The following is a 13,810-nucleotide window of genomic DNA, read 5'->3' as shown; positions in this document are numbered from 1 at the left end:
TGTGTTACAGGGTAGGAGTAACATGCCGTTATTGCCTGAGGTATAAAACTCACAGACCCGTGCTGAACCACGAAATCAGTCGACAGGACACACGATGCTCAGTAAATACCATAGCCACAGTCATCTAGAGTTGGCCAGCACTCATTTGAAGGAGCTTGAGAAAATCAATCAAGATGGTCAGCTTGTGGTTGACGGGAATAGCCTCACCATTGGTTGTGTGGTGGCTGTGTCAAAGTCTGCTCTTTCGAAACTACTTGACTGGGTTCTTTAGCTGACCGAGCGATTCTTTGTCTGTAGATATTCTTGCAAGCCCTATCTCACCGGTGACCGCGACACAATTGAAGCTATCAATCGCAGCGTCTTGACTTTGGAAAAGTTGGTCGTTGACGGGCACCCAATATATGGTACGTCGGAGACATTCTCAGATAAGCCACCCTATTCAATCCGTTCCTGACGTGACTTGCAGGCGTCAACACAGGCTTTGGAGGAAGTGCAGACTCAAGAACGAACCAAGTAAATTCGCTTCAGAAGTCTCTCCTACAGCTTCTCCAGAGCGGCATTCTCACGAGAAGCGACACAACCAGCAGTCACTGCAGCCACTCCACAAACCCCGAGTCTCAGTCAATGCCGTCGGAATGGGTCAAGGGTACCATACTCGTACGGGCAAATTCTGTTGCGAGGGGCCATTCTGCAGTAACCATCGCCGCAATTGCAAGTCTCCTTAAGCTTCTACAGGAAGACATCACGCCAGTCGTCCCGCTGCGAGGATCAATTTCTGCGTCGGGGGACCTGATGCCGCTAGCCTATGTGGTTGGGGCCATTGAAGGGAGCCCGGGAATTATGGTGCGCTCTGACTGCAGGCTTCTGAATGCGGAGGAGGCATTGAAATCAGTCGGTGCGAAGGCTGTCACTTTGGGACCAAAAGAGGGCCTAGGTCTGGTTAATGGTACAGCGGCGTCGGCGGCGTTGGCAAGTCTTGCCCTGTACGAGTCCCATCAACTTGCGCTGCTTGCCCAAATCAACACCGCTCTTGCTGTCGAAGCGCTTCGTGGCAGCTGCGAAAGCTTCCATCCTTTTATTGCAGAAGCGCGCCCTCACGATGGTCAAGCCGAAGTCGCAGCCAATATCTCCACTCTCCTGGCAGGTTCTCGTCTTGCACGAGGCGGCCGAAGCGACATCCAACCTCCAACTGCGGCAAAGGAAGGACTGGTTCAGGATCGATACTCATTGAGAACAGCCAGCCAATGGCTGGGCCCCTACCTCGAAGATCTTCTTCTAGCTGATTACCAGATTAGCACAGAGCTTAATTCCACCTCTGACAATCCCTTGATTGACGCTGCACGGGGAACCACCTACTCAGGAGGTAACTTCCAAGCAACATCGATAACCTCTGCGATGGAAAAGACCCGTCTCGCCTTACAGATGATTGGCAGGCTAGTCTTTGCCCAATGCACAGAGTTGATTGATCCTGCTCTAAACAACGGCCTACCCACCAACCTGGTTGCAGACAATCCCAGTCTCTCCTTTACCATGAAGGGTGTGGACATAAACATGGCAGCTTACATGTCCGAGCTGGCGTACCTCGCCAACCCTGTTAGCAGTCACGTTCAAACAGCAGAGATGCACAACCAAGCACTCAATTCACTAGCCTTCCTGTCGGCTCGGTACACAATGCAGGCAGTGGACATTGTCTCCATGATGACCGCGGCCTCGCTATATGTCACCTGTCAGGCACTCGATCTCCGAGCCCTGCAGCTTAACTTCTTTAGGGCCCTGCACCCCTACCTAGCCACTTCACTTAATGCGGCATTTAGCACTGTCCTGACGAGACCGCAACTCGATAAGCTGCTCCTGGAGGTCCAATCTGTCTGTGAAGACGCTTGGCAAAAAACTACACGGGACGATATCCCGGACCGTTGCAGTTACCTCGTCAGAGCTATTCTGCCCATTGTTCTGTCGCACTTTGAGGATTGGGGCGATAAGGTGCCTTGCAACAGCAGTCACGATATTAAATCTGAAGCTAGTACATGCTGCTCCCTCGTGGCGCTAAACAAGTGGAAGGAAACCGCAACATTCGGTATCCAAAAAGTCTATGTGCACGTCTTCGAGAACTTCAGAAAGAATGGCAACACAGTCGACTTCCTCGGCTACGGCACGCAGAGGATATACACCGTAGTCCGCCACCAACTGAAGGTGCCCTTCCATTTGGGGTTTATTGAGCATCCTGTCGGGGGGGATCCTACAGGGGGTAAGATAGACGGGAGGGAAAAGAAGACTGTTGGGGCCTGGATTTCGGCCATCTACGAAGCCTTGAGAGAGCAGAAATTTGGTGGAGTGATCATGGAGGCATTCAGGCAGTAGAGTATTAGAGCAGGTACTTTTCTCTTTTTGGATGCAGACAAAGTGAACCATCAGTCAGACAATTTGTGAGAGTTTTACAGAGCAGAATGGATGCTGATCGCTCGCTTCACCCGTGGACTAGCGTCATCTACAGCTGGCAGCCACTAAAGGAAGCTCCATATCTTTAAAAGCCACAACAACAGATATCCAGTTAATGCAGAACACTTGGTTGTTATAGTAGAGCTGCAGCTCAAGAAGCCTTCGAAATAAAGCTGGGGGCGAATATTTGGTTCATATTAACTCGCCCAGCATGGTAACACTCGCACAGTAGGGTCGCTCCAGTGCCCTGATGTCCTATCTTAGCTGCGGTGTACGATATGATTTCAAGCACTAATAACTTAGCAGTATCTGCTCGCTCCCAGGACCCATACCTTCTTGCCTTCCCAAGCCTCCTTTTGGTCTTTCTATAAGAAATATAACAAAACCCACGTGTTGTACAATGACACTGCCATCACAACATTTGCAGTCGATCGGAGCTATTTCGAATCTGAATATTTCTCCAGCACTGTAACAGCGTGGCTCTTCTTAGACCGTTCGAGATCTGAAGGACCTAAACAAAATGTACCAGTGCATAAACCGCCAGTTGGAAGAACCCGAACCCTAGGTAAGGGAAGCACTCCCGGCAACTGACGTCCTTTTCCAGAATGAACGGTTAACTCTCCGAACATGATGAAGGATTCGCATCCAAAGTGCACCAAGCGCGGGATAATCGCCAATGTGATAGAATAGAATCTTAGTTGGTGGTCAGACTAGACATGACAAGTTGCTCCAGCGTAGTCTGACACAGACTTTCCTTGTGCGAAATCTGGTCAATTTGATATCTCGAAGAGGAAACAGAACACAAGGAACACGTATACAGTCCAAGTAAGGAGCGTCTACTATTTGCTATATAGATGCTGGTCATGTCTTATGCTTAGTCTAAGAATGAATGCATGTTCCAGTGACTGGACATGGTGTCAAGTTGAGCTCTAAGCATACAGAAGTAATTTACAATAATACCTGGCTGTGGATATAAGTATGGTAAATTATACAGATATCTTCCCTTGTGTAGTGCTTGGTTAACCTTACCCAGTGGTTTTAGAATACTTGAGTATAATGTACTGTAAAGTATTAAATCTACTTAGTATGCAGTACTTTCTCCACTTTCTGCCTACCTGTGTTATCTATTACAACCAGGTAGCAATTTTTTAGCTCTTAATAGTTGCAAAACTCTACCACTAAGACAATATAGGTGAGTTTGGTAGCATAACAGGAAGATATATATTTACCAATATATGTTAACTAATATCAGATTACCATTACCAGCTTTAACCAATGCTTGCAAAGTAAAATTTATCCTATAGATAGCCTGTTTGTTACATATAAGCACCCTATATAGTATTTAAACAACCCTCCTTCCGTATTTTAGCAAGAAGTGCAGCACTGCTATATCTTTTACTGTATTTTGTGATCTTGGAGCCAGAACATTCCTCGCCAGTAGAAAGATATAAAATAATTTGTACTCAAGAAACGCATGCTCCTTACATACATTCCAGCCCGCTTTTTTTGGCCAGCATGTCTATGATCAAATTATCGAAAAGTCTAGGGACACAAAAACAAGCAAGGGAGCGCATAGGCCCAGGAAGACGCTCCAAACCCATAACTACGTTATTTTCCAAGTTTTATCCTCCTCCCGGAGATCTCATTAGTAGATCCCCTTGTGCTCTCCGATCCAGTGCCATTATTTCCCATCATACAGCCAAAATTATACTATCCGATATTCACTATGACCAAGGTCTCTGCTATCCCTCAGATCAAGCGCTTCAAAGCCACAGACAATGCGGACGCCATCTTGCAGGCCTTCAACGAGGATGGAGTCGTCATTATTCAGGGTTTCCTCTCTGCCGAGCAATTGACCAAGTTCAAAAGCGAGGTTGACCCTCGCCTCGAGCACCAACGCCAAAATCCCCCTCCCTCAAACCTGATGAAAGGATCGTTGGCATTAGTTCTTCCGCCAGAACAGAAGCGCGTGCACAACCTCGTAGGATTTTCCAAGGTTTTCCGTCATGAAATTCTCAACCATGGACTTATGCACGAGATCAGCCGCCGTGTCTTCGCACCGCTTGGTGACTACTGGCTTGCGTCTGCAGCAGTCATTGATAATGCTCCTGGAACCCCAGGGCAAATTTGGCACCGGGACGAGCCATCCCGCCCAATCTTCCGTACCGATCCGGACCGCCCCGAAGGACTTATCAACTTCTTCACGGCGCTGACGGAGTTTACCTCCGAATCTGGGGCAACACAATTTATCTGGGACAGCCACAGGAGAGTCGAAGTAGGTGTTCCAGATGCAGACCATCCGATCGTGCAGGCCGAAGTCAAAGCAGGTGACTCGATCTTACTCAGTGGGAAGATGGTGCACCGTGGCGCGCGGAACTCTACTACAGACTTCTATCGCCGGTCTCTTTCGCTGGCCATCTGTCCTTGTGTGCTGACGCCGTACGAAGCGAGCAACTATCTACCACGCCGGGTGGTTGAAACCATGACTCCTCTTGCGCAGCGAATGGTTGCATGGGGCACTCCCCGTTTTCCTCTGCCGTATCAAATAGGTATGTGGACTATGAATATGAATGATTTAGGGGTGGAGATGGGCCTCAAGTCAAACCAGCCAGTGGTAGATGAAAATGAGTGATTTAGTGATTTCCGTAAGGCAAATTCCTGGGTAATGTCGAGCAGTGACTGTATTTCCAGAAAATAATGTCTTTTTTTCTTGGCCTTTGTAGTCTTTCTCAAGGGAATGTGGACCATAGTCCATTTCGTGCATTTCAGTGAGTCTGACAATGTGTACGAAATTGGCTATATTTGGTCGAATTATAATCTATGTTGCCCTGCGAAGCTACTCGTTTCAAAACATCGAAATCGTGGTGTATGAGATGGTTTAATCAAGACTAGGTCGGCTCTCTCTGGTAGTTGATATCGAAAATTCTTTGACTCTATATCTCCTACATGTATAATTCAATTACAGGCCGATTGATCTTACAGGAACGTCCAGTAACCATAAATAGTATCGTGGAGTTGACCCGTCCTCTCTATCCTATACAGGATGGAAAAACCGGACGTCAGTGGCATGAGCTTAAAAATAATTTCACCTCGAATGCTATTGCATGGGCGATGCCTCTGGTTCAGTTGTGTATAGGACACCGTTCACCATTCGTATTCGGGATTTTTTCTTTTTGCATGGCATGAAACCGGCTCCAAGGATGATTATTGGTAATCCAGGCAGCTATTGATACACAGACTTCGCAGCCCTGGCAACTGCAAGGAGAGGTCCTAGCAATGGAACGGCATATTTGAGTACATCACATCCAAATTCACCTGCGGCAGCGATTGGCCAGTATCACCAGGTTCGCAAATCGACCTTGCGTCTTGTGCGCTGTCCATTCATTTTACAACTCTCTCTAGAGCCAGAATCTTCGGCGACAGAGTCCAGCGAGATCGCACGGGCGTGGTACCATATATAAACTGGCCTGGGATCTCCTACGATGCCCGTTCCCTCTAACTCTGCTCATCACTTTAGCTCCTATAGCCGTCCACTCCTCGCTTTTCTCTCATTTCTGGCCTCCCATACGTCGACCTATCACCATGACTGTTTCTCCCGCAACCAAGCCCCAGATTAGACGATTTCCAGTTTCAGAAGATCCTAGTGAGATCTGGAATATTGCCAAGGAAGATGGCGCTGTGATTATCAAGGGCTTCTTGCCTCCAGATGTTGTGCAGCAATTCAACAAGGACCTGGATGCCATAGGCAAAACGGTTCCGACAGCAAGGAAATTTCTGTACTACGATGATCCGATGCCCAGCACCCTGCGCTGGATGAGCTATTTGCCTGTGCTCTCCCCGACGTTCCGCCACGATATCCTCAACAATTCCAGTATGCACGGGGTGCTGAGGGAAGCATTTAAGGCAACCGGAGACTACTGGATGATCACGGGTGTAGCCATGGAAGATTTTCCGGGCGACAATGGCCAAGAACTCCACCGTGACGAGGCTACGCATCCACTCATCCACCATATGAAAGCGGATGCGCCCATCTTATCCGTCAGCCTTATAACGGCGCTGACGGATTTCACTGAGAAGAATGGTGCTACTCGACTTATCCTGGGCAGCCACAAATGGGCAGAGAAAGGCAAGCCGTCCGAGGAGCAGACCGTGCGGGCGACAATGGAGCCCGGCGATGTTCTGGTCATGCTCCAGGGAATGGTGCACGGAGGATCGCCTCACATGGGAGAGGGTGTTCGGCGCCTCCTTTTCACCCAAATGGCGTCCTGCCAGCTCACTCCAACCGAGACGTATATGTCTGTGCCCCGCCCACTGGTTGAGAGCATGACCCCCTTGGCGCAGAAAATGATCGGCTGGAGAACTCTCCGCCCTCTGCCAACCAATATTAACGGGCTTATGAACGTGAAGCTGGGCCGTCTTGAAGATGCCCTGGAATTGGAGTCAGACAAACCCCTCAACTAACGGGGGACTCCGAGCAATGCTTTTGCTCATTGATCGGCCGGCGAAGAGGTCAGCTCGGAGGAAATCTCGCCAAGGCGATATTGCTAAGAAACGGGCAGCATAGATTTAAGTATGCAAAGCATGGGCGGAGGAAATCTCACAATCTTGCTATATTTTGACTAGATAATAAATGGAACTGGCTCTAACTACAATTTGAAATCAAATTCAGTGAATTGAAATACAAATAGTAGCTGTTAGAACAGCTTGAGTTAGCGATTGGTTATCAAGTTATCCTGTCAGTTAAGCGCAGCTATGCGCCTTTGACTGTTGACGTGGCTGCAGAGTATTTTTTCATGCTGAGATAATGAAATATTTCCCAAGGCACAACTCTAGTATTTGATAGGCTAGAGAGACTAACAAAAAAGCCGCAGCTCTTTCTACCGTCCCTAAACAGAGAACTGGTGCGTATTTGACCGTAGACCGGGCAGGATCTCTTGCTGCGAGCAACTCGGAGGCAGCAGGAAACTCCGCTAAAGACGCCGCAATACAAAAGTTGCAGACGCCTGCCGTGACCAGCCCTTGCGTAACTGTCAGCTTTGAGTCTCCGCTGACCGCGACGCTTCAACGGTACCCCAAATCACACTGGTGCTTACCCCAGCAGTCAGGCTAATGGATAAGCTCGCAGACAAGGCGGTCCAGGACTGCATAGAGATTAGCTCAGATCTTGGCCGCATCTAGTAGCGAAACTAACATTCCGCGCAGCAAATGCCAGCCCCAGTAGAGCCCTGAGAAAAGTCAGTAACGTTTCTGAATCAACGTTCATTGAGCTCACCATGTAGAAAATTGGCGAGTGAGTTCAGAACGATAACCCATGGCAGCCAGTTGGATATCGTCATCATGTAGAGTGGTATTCTTATCACTTTCCGTCGTAGACGTTCAGTGGTTAAACGATTGAGCGGAGATATTGAAGCAAATGACAGATTTCAGGAATACGTAGAGGTAAAGAGTCAGCGACGGGCATAGGACCAGTTAGCCAAGTTTATGCAACTCGCTATCTGTCTGCCTTGTCGATCAATATGACAACGGAGCCGCCATCGGGTGACATCTTCTCACCCGGCAATGATGGTACGGGGTTCTCGCATGGACCTGTCAAAGTCTGCATGGTGGCATACAACTAATCTGATATTTGAAACAGACGAGGCGACCAAGGTAGAACAAACTATCCTTGGCATCCGTTTGGCTTAAAAAACGCATTAAATCTTGAGATAGGGTACTCATTCTAGCTGCCACTTTTGGCGCCACGCCGCAGGACTCAACGGGTCCTTCCTCTACTTTCCCCCGTCCACTTGACCAGATTCCTACACAATTGTGCTTTAATCACCCAGATAGCACTTCAATTTGCTTCACTTGGCGGTATTAGAGTCTGCATCACCTATTCTCATAATGATATTACCTCACAACCTTGTCTGAAAGTCGATCCACCATGACCATTCGTGAAGGTCATCTATGCGATAGAGACGTCACACTCAACGGTGTGAAGAAGCATGAATACAACAATAGACATGACTTGGATTTAATCATCCGCCGCATAAAGTTGCCGGAGAAAAATTCTGCCTAAGCTCCGTTAGGTCGTTGAATACTATATCGGTATTTTGCACCCCCTCTTCGGGTCGGGAATCACATTGTCGTCCTTCAGCTTAGGCCAGTTGTGCCCTTCTCTATAACCCGTTCCTGGGGAGCGCGCCGGGATTGACCCGTGTTTTGTTCAAGGAGGCGATCCACAAGTCCTCCTCTTCGATCCGAATTCAGCTTGCAGTGGTACCAGCCACCCAGGCAAGGTTTCTCTGAATGTTTAGGGTAATCGTTGCTATCAATTCAGTGGGGATGTACCACCACGAGTCAATGCCGGCATGCCTCTAGGCGTGAGGCTATATGAATACTAGCTACAGATCACTATGAATAACGAGCACGAGACCCGTTTTCCTAATTCATTCTGACTTTCCCATTCTGGTATTCGTTCTGAGTTGCAGAGATCTCGATAACGGCCCATGTGTTCAAAAATCTTATCAAACACCATAATCCTCAAGCAATCTTTCAGTTGACAAACTCGAATGCATAAGCCGTGTACTGGTTATCAGGGGTGACCCAGAATGTGATCTATTTGCACGTTAAACGAATTGGCTTCCGTCTTTCAGCCACGTGGGCTAGGGTAAACACTCACCTGATCATTGGAAACTGTGTGTTCCGCAATGCCCAAGTCGGTCGGAGCAGGACCTTCTTCATACCACTCTCGATGGTTGAATCGCAGAGTGCGGATCCTGACCGTTCCGCCAGTAATTCCAACAGCGCTCAAGCCAGTCACTGTGACGTCGTAAGTCTTAATTCCGTATTGGGGCCTCAGACCGGTCAAGATCTTGACAGTGTTGTTGTCGCTACCTCGCGTGGCATAGACTTCAAAGATACCGTCTGCCGACGCTGTAGTAGCCACTCGGTTTCCAGTCATGGACTGAGTATAGTAGTTGTATACCCACCACTGAGCAGCGGGAAAATAGTTAGTTCCCTCGAAGTTGACCAAGCCAGCCATGCCATTGTGAAGATTTGTTTCTCCCATACCCCAGTGGGCACGCAGACCTTTGATGTTTTGTCTCTCGAGGTTACCGATATACCAAACACTTCCAGCATTGGTCTGGTCACCTCCTGAACGGGCGCCGTACTCATTGACGTTGACCTCCTTGTACGGAAGGCCCCTAGAGCTAAGCATTGACTTGAGGGTGTCCTGGGCAGCACTAACAGTGAATTCAAGACCGAGGATGTGGTAGGTGTAAATATCGGGGACAGTTCCTGTAGACTTGACATGGTCCATCCACCGAGTCCAGAAAGTGTTGCCAGTGGTTGGAGGGACAGAAATCGACGGCCCAGTAACCGGAAGAGACGAAAGCTCAGACCTAGTTGTACACATTAAATTATGGATTTGGTGGGCTAAAGCGTGTAAAACTCACTTGAAGCGCTTGTACATGCGTGTCCAGGTCTCGAGGTATTGCGAGTAGTCTGCGTTCCAGAACAATGTCGAGTCAGGTTCATTCCAAAGATCAAGCTCTAGACCATCCTGCATGTTGTTATTCTTAATGAAGGCGATGACTTGGGCCATGAAATCGTCAAAGGGGGCCCAGTCGCCTCCATCGCCAGGGTACTGGAAGCTGCTTCCCTGTACACCGTCTGCTCCCCACAGGTCATGGACAAGAAGCTGGAACCGAGCCCCTGTTGCACGGCAAGTCCGGTAGTTTGACAAAAACGACATCAAGCGACCCTAATTATGTTAGATAAGTCTTCGCATCAGTATTCAGGGACGGTCTTACCTCTAGTTGCCCCCTGGCGTATCCAAGACTGGGAGAAGGCAACTGAGCACCCCCGGCGCGGCAGTATTTGAATCCAGAGCCAGATCGAAGGTTGAGTGGGATAGCGTCGTTGGCAGATCCATCCTTGTTGTCGGGAAAGCCATAAATAAAGCCGGCACCCAAATGCTGAGGGGAGCCTTGTGTAGACGCTAGATTGACGATAGCAGTACCTTCAGCACGTTTCTGGATTGTTTTGCTGCCTCGCTTTCCCAGACTCTCGCTTGGAAGAGCACTTGAGACAGCCAATTGTGCCAATACGGCACACCTTAGGATAGAACTGAGTCTCATCCTTGTCGAAACTTGGGCAGAAATAGATGGGTTCGGCTCTCAGTCAGTTAATGCCTGGCTTGCCTGTGAAACGGAATTCTAGCGTAGGAATTATAGCATACTCTCAGGGCCTTTTTATAGAGCCACCCTCCATGGGGCTACAAGGTCATATTTCCCTATTGAGAGCGGACGAAGTAAACACGGAAGTCGTGGCGTTACCCCTTAGTCTGGGATAAGCTGGGCATAGCCTGTCAGACAAGCAGTAGCCTTCCTTTATCGCATTGCATGACCACGTCGTGCCCGCCACATACAAGAGGTTACCCGTTCTACACCCTACAATGCGTTCGTCCCTTCTGAAATGCCAATGGTTTAGGATCCCCTAGTCCGCATGATCTTCTCCGCTCGAAGAACTAATGAGGCAGCAAAAGGGCCGACAGATGTTATGAAACGCCACGCCGTCTGGCAGTCCGAACGGACCATAGTGGCTTGCATTGGGTATATACCCTGCAGTGACTTGGTTAGACGAGCATTTGGAGCAGGGGATGAGATCGCATTGGGTTGATCCCGCGCGCTGGCGGCGCTTTTATTCTGGGATTGGCTGGAGTGTCGGACTTCGACCTCCCCCGCATTTTCTCCGGGTTTTGATATGCCCAGATCGGGCCATATCCCTAGCCTCTGTTAACAGAGCTGCTACTCTTCTCTATGGCGCACAATTATCCGAGACTCCGAGGCCCGGTCTCTCTCGATGGCAGTGCGAATGACCGCAGAAACTGAAGCTCTTTTAACCGCAAGACATGAAGCCGGTGGCCTGTTGAATCCCTTGCATATGTCGCATATATATAGGGACTGACCAGCTCCACCCCAGCACGATATGGCATCTATCCGCCGTATCAAATTTCCGATTCACACTTACCCCACAACCATGGTAACCCAGCACGTCCTACCTTCTGATCGTGGAATTGAAGGGATCCAGAGGGTAGGCCCCTTGCAGCGATATAGTGAACCTTTTGCCGTATCTGATCAACGTTTTGCAGCCGGATCATAGCTATAGATAGCAATTGTACGGTCAAGCGCATATTCTTCGGCGCCATATTGCGGCAGATCCTTATAGTCCCACACCCGTGCTTCCCAGGAGCCTCTCCCGACACCGGTGAACGGCTTTCCAAGTCCCTTCGGTACCAACAAAAGATACCTGTACAAGGGCATGCCGAGGACAAGTTTATCGGCGAAAATCCGGCATCGACATATTGCTGGATAGTCTGATCGGTATTAAAAGGAGTGCTTTTTGGGGCGGACGGGCCATCGAAAACGGTAGCTTGGTGGGAAGAACAGCCACTGAACTGGCCAGCGTAGTCGTGGGCCATCACATTCCAAAAAGTCCAACAAGTCGTCCATGTCCTTGAGATGGAGGAGGCTGAGTTTTCCAGAGCCTGTCAGGACAGAGTTAGCAAATGGCCCACACGTTTTATACTATTCTTGGATGCTTCGGCGTACCAGCAGAGGATGCAGCGGTGGGCTGAAATTTATTCCCTCCCGCGGCACCACCGCTGTATTCCCTTTGAGCCTGCCCAAGGTTAACGGCTCATTCTGTGCTTGCTCTCAGGCCCAGACCAACCTGTCTCAGTTCCCTCAGTAGAAGGACATGGTCGCTGGACTGTTGGTCATTTTCAGGATACTAGACGCAGTGCCTGTCAGAAGTAGAGCATCCAACGATGAGAGAGCCACATCCTACCTCTCAGGCGATGTTCAAGCAGTCCAGCCAATAGGTCTTGGAGCAGCTTGACTGCCATCTGCGCAAATTGCTTCCGTCTACTATCCGTGCTCGCTGGCTATGCGGAGTTCGTGGAGTATGTTCAGCCTCCGATAGATAGCAGGACCAGGTTACGATTCTGTTTCTCCAGAAGATAGAACTGCTTGATACAACCGTAGACGTTGCCGGTATCGGACCATGGGTTGGTGACGTAATGTTTCTCTATATCCGCATAGGGATCAGAGAGGTAGACTTCGCCCGTTTCCGGTCGCACATTAGCAAAGGCATAAGAACGTCGGTGAGGTTGTCAACCGGGATATTCTGAGGGTCGTAGCGATGACCGTAGATTGCCTAAAGTAACGTAGGCGGATGTTCTCTTTAGCGGTATACATACCCAGTTCACCAAGCATGCCACAGATCGATATCCCTTCCGAAACATTTCCGCCTCATTTTCACGAAAGCTTGCATGAGAGACATGGCTGGCCAGTACAACGAGTGAAACGATTGCGGATCGAAATCGCATCGCTCATTTAGGAGAAGGTAGTGCTTTACGGACTTTCTTTCTCTCCCTGAGATAACCAAATTTGTGTGATCTGAAGCGGGCCGTTGTACTACTGTAAGTGACTGTCGTTATGCCAGTTGGGCCGGCTCAGGATATAAATGATCGGAGTCATACACATCGAGTCTGCCCTGAGACGAGTCACTTTTCCGATCCCTTAGGATGCAGAGCAAAGCAGAATTACAGGAGAGAGAAAGAGAAAGACCCAATTTCAGCACCACTAAACTTACCGCCGTTGTGATTTGAATGTCTTCAAGAACATTCAGTAGCTGGACTCGGATTAAGTTGAAGTCTATGCAATAATTATACTGGTTGTCTAGATTTAAAATAAAGATACTTTAGCCATGCTCTTATTATAGATATAATTATTAGTGATCTACCTGGGCTTTTTTCTAGGATAATATCTTACAAGAATATACTATTATAGCAAGTAACGTTATCCACAAGCGAGCCGCGCACGCTGCTTAACCTTTCGTACTGAAGTTACTTAAACTGTCATCATGACTCCAACAAATGGCCAATCATTTTAAAATTTGGCTGAGCAAGGGGAGGATTGTACTTGTAATACCCAAATGGGCCGGCCCACGAGGTTTTTGTCCATGGGCCGGCCCATGCCCAGGTCTAGTAATAGGTATAAACTGGGTTGGCAACTTCATCAGATATTATAAAGACCTGCAACCTGCTTTGCGTAATTAAGCTACAAGCAGGCAGAATATAAGAATCAAGTAAAGAGAGATTAAAGAAGCTATCTATCGTCATTGAGATAGATGGTCAGTCGTCATACGGCGTCCGATCCTTAGTAGGCACGTTCGTGTAGTTGATACAGCTTCCTTTTGCCCTTTCCCCTTTGCGTAAGGGTCGTAGGTAGTATTGTTTTCAACTAGCTGTCCTGTATAAACGAGTATCACAAGCTTAGAGAAAGAAACAAAAGATAGAAGCGCAGATATCTTCCTCCCCCCT

The 13,810-nt window shown here is 48.7% G+C and overlaps 5 protein-coding genes across 5 annotated transcripts; 3 read left to right on the top strand and 2 right to left on the bottom strand.

Moving 5' to 3' along the window:
- Positions 1 to 94: 94 nt before the first annotated feature.
- Positions 95 to 2,361, top strand: BDW70DRAFT_162483 (aromatic amino acid ammonia-lyase; the record flags this gene model as incomplete). Its single annotated transcript, XM_073741143.1, has 3 exons — positions 95 to 234; positions 298 to 404; positions 467 to 2,361. The coding sequence occupies 3 exons, from the start codon at positions 95 to 97 to the stop codon at positions 2,359 to 2,361; spliced, it is 2,142 nt and encodes a 713-aa protein (XP_073593368.1).
- A 1,804-nt stretch (positions 2,362 to 4,165) lies between these two features.
- On the top strand, positions 4,166 to 5,071 carry BDW70DRAFT_162482 (phytanoyl-CoA dioxygenase family protein; the record flags this gene model as incomplete). The annotated part of the gene is made up of 1 exon (XM_073741142.1): positions 4,166 to 5,071. One exon carries the CDS (start codon positions 4,166 to 4,168, stop codon positions 5,069 to 5,071), a length of 906 nt encoding a protein of 301 aa, XP_073593367.1.
- A 950-nt stretch (positions 5,072 to 6,021) lies between these two features.
- BDW70DRAFT_152372 (phytanoyl-CoA dioxygenase family protein) lies at positions 6,022 to 6,900 on the top strand (the record flags this gene model as incomplete). Its single annotated transcript, XM_073739432.1, has 2 exons — positions 6,022 to 6,418; positions 6,458 to 6,900. 2 exons carry the CDS (start codon positions 6,022 to 6,024, stop codon positions 6,898 to 6,900), a joined length of 840 nt encoding a protein of 279 aa, XP_073593366.1.
- Positions 6,901 to 8,973: 2,073 nt separating this feature from the next.
- On the bottom strand, positions 8,974 to 10,562 carry BDW70DRAFT_162480 (glycoside hydrolase family 39 protein; the record flags this gene model as incomplete). The annotated part of the gene is made up of 4 exons (XM_073741141.1): positions 8,974 to 9,036; positions 9,101 to 9,824; positions 9,879 to 10,186; positions 10,236 to 10,562. 4 exons carry the CDS (start codon positions 10,560 to 10,562, stop codon positions 8,974 to 8,976), a joined length of 1,422 nt encoding a protein of 473 aa, XP_073593365.1.
- Positions 10,563 to 11,561: 999 nt separating this feature from the next.
- BDW70DRAFT_170258 (uncharacterized protein) lies at positions 11,562 to 12,730 on the bottom strand (the record flags this gene model as incomplete). The annotated part of the gene is made up of 7 exons (XM_073742881.1): positions 11,562 to 11,711; positions 11,786 to 11,876; positions 11,926 to 11,971; positions 12,036 to 12,105; positions 12,157 to 12,216; positions 12,326 to 12,370; positions 12,686 to 12,730. The coding sequence occupies 7 exons, from the start codon at positions 12,728 to 12,730 to the stop codon at positions 11,562 to 11,564; spliced, it is 507 nt and encodes a 168-aa protein (XP_073593364.1).
- Between the last annotated feature and the right edge of the window lie 1,080 nt (positions 12,731 to 13,810).

Source organism: Aspergillus foveolatus (genome assembly GCF_047715535.1).
Source record: "Aspergillus foveolatus strain CBS 279.81 unplaced genomic scaffold BDW70scaffold_50, whole genome shotgun sequence".
NCBI lineage: Eukaryota > Fungi > Ascomycota > Eurotiomycetes > Eurotiales > Aspergillaceae > Aspergillus > Aspergillus foveolatus.
Note: the sequence above shows the minus strand (reverse complement) of the source record. Positions and strands in the feature narration are given on the sequence as shown.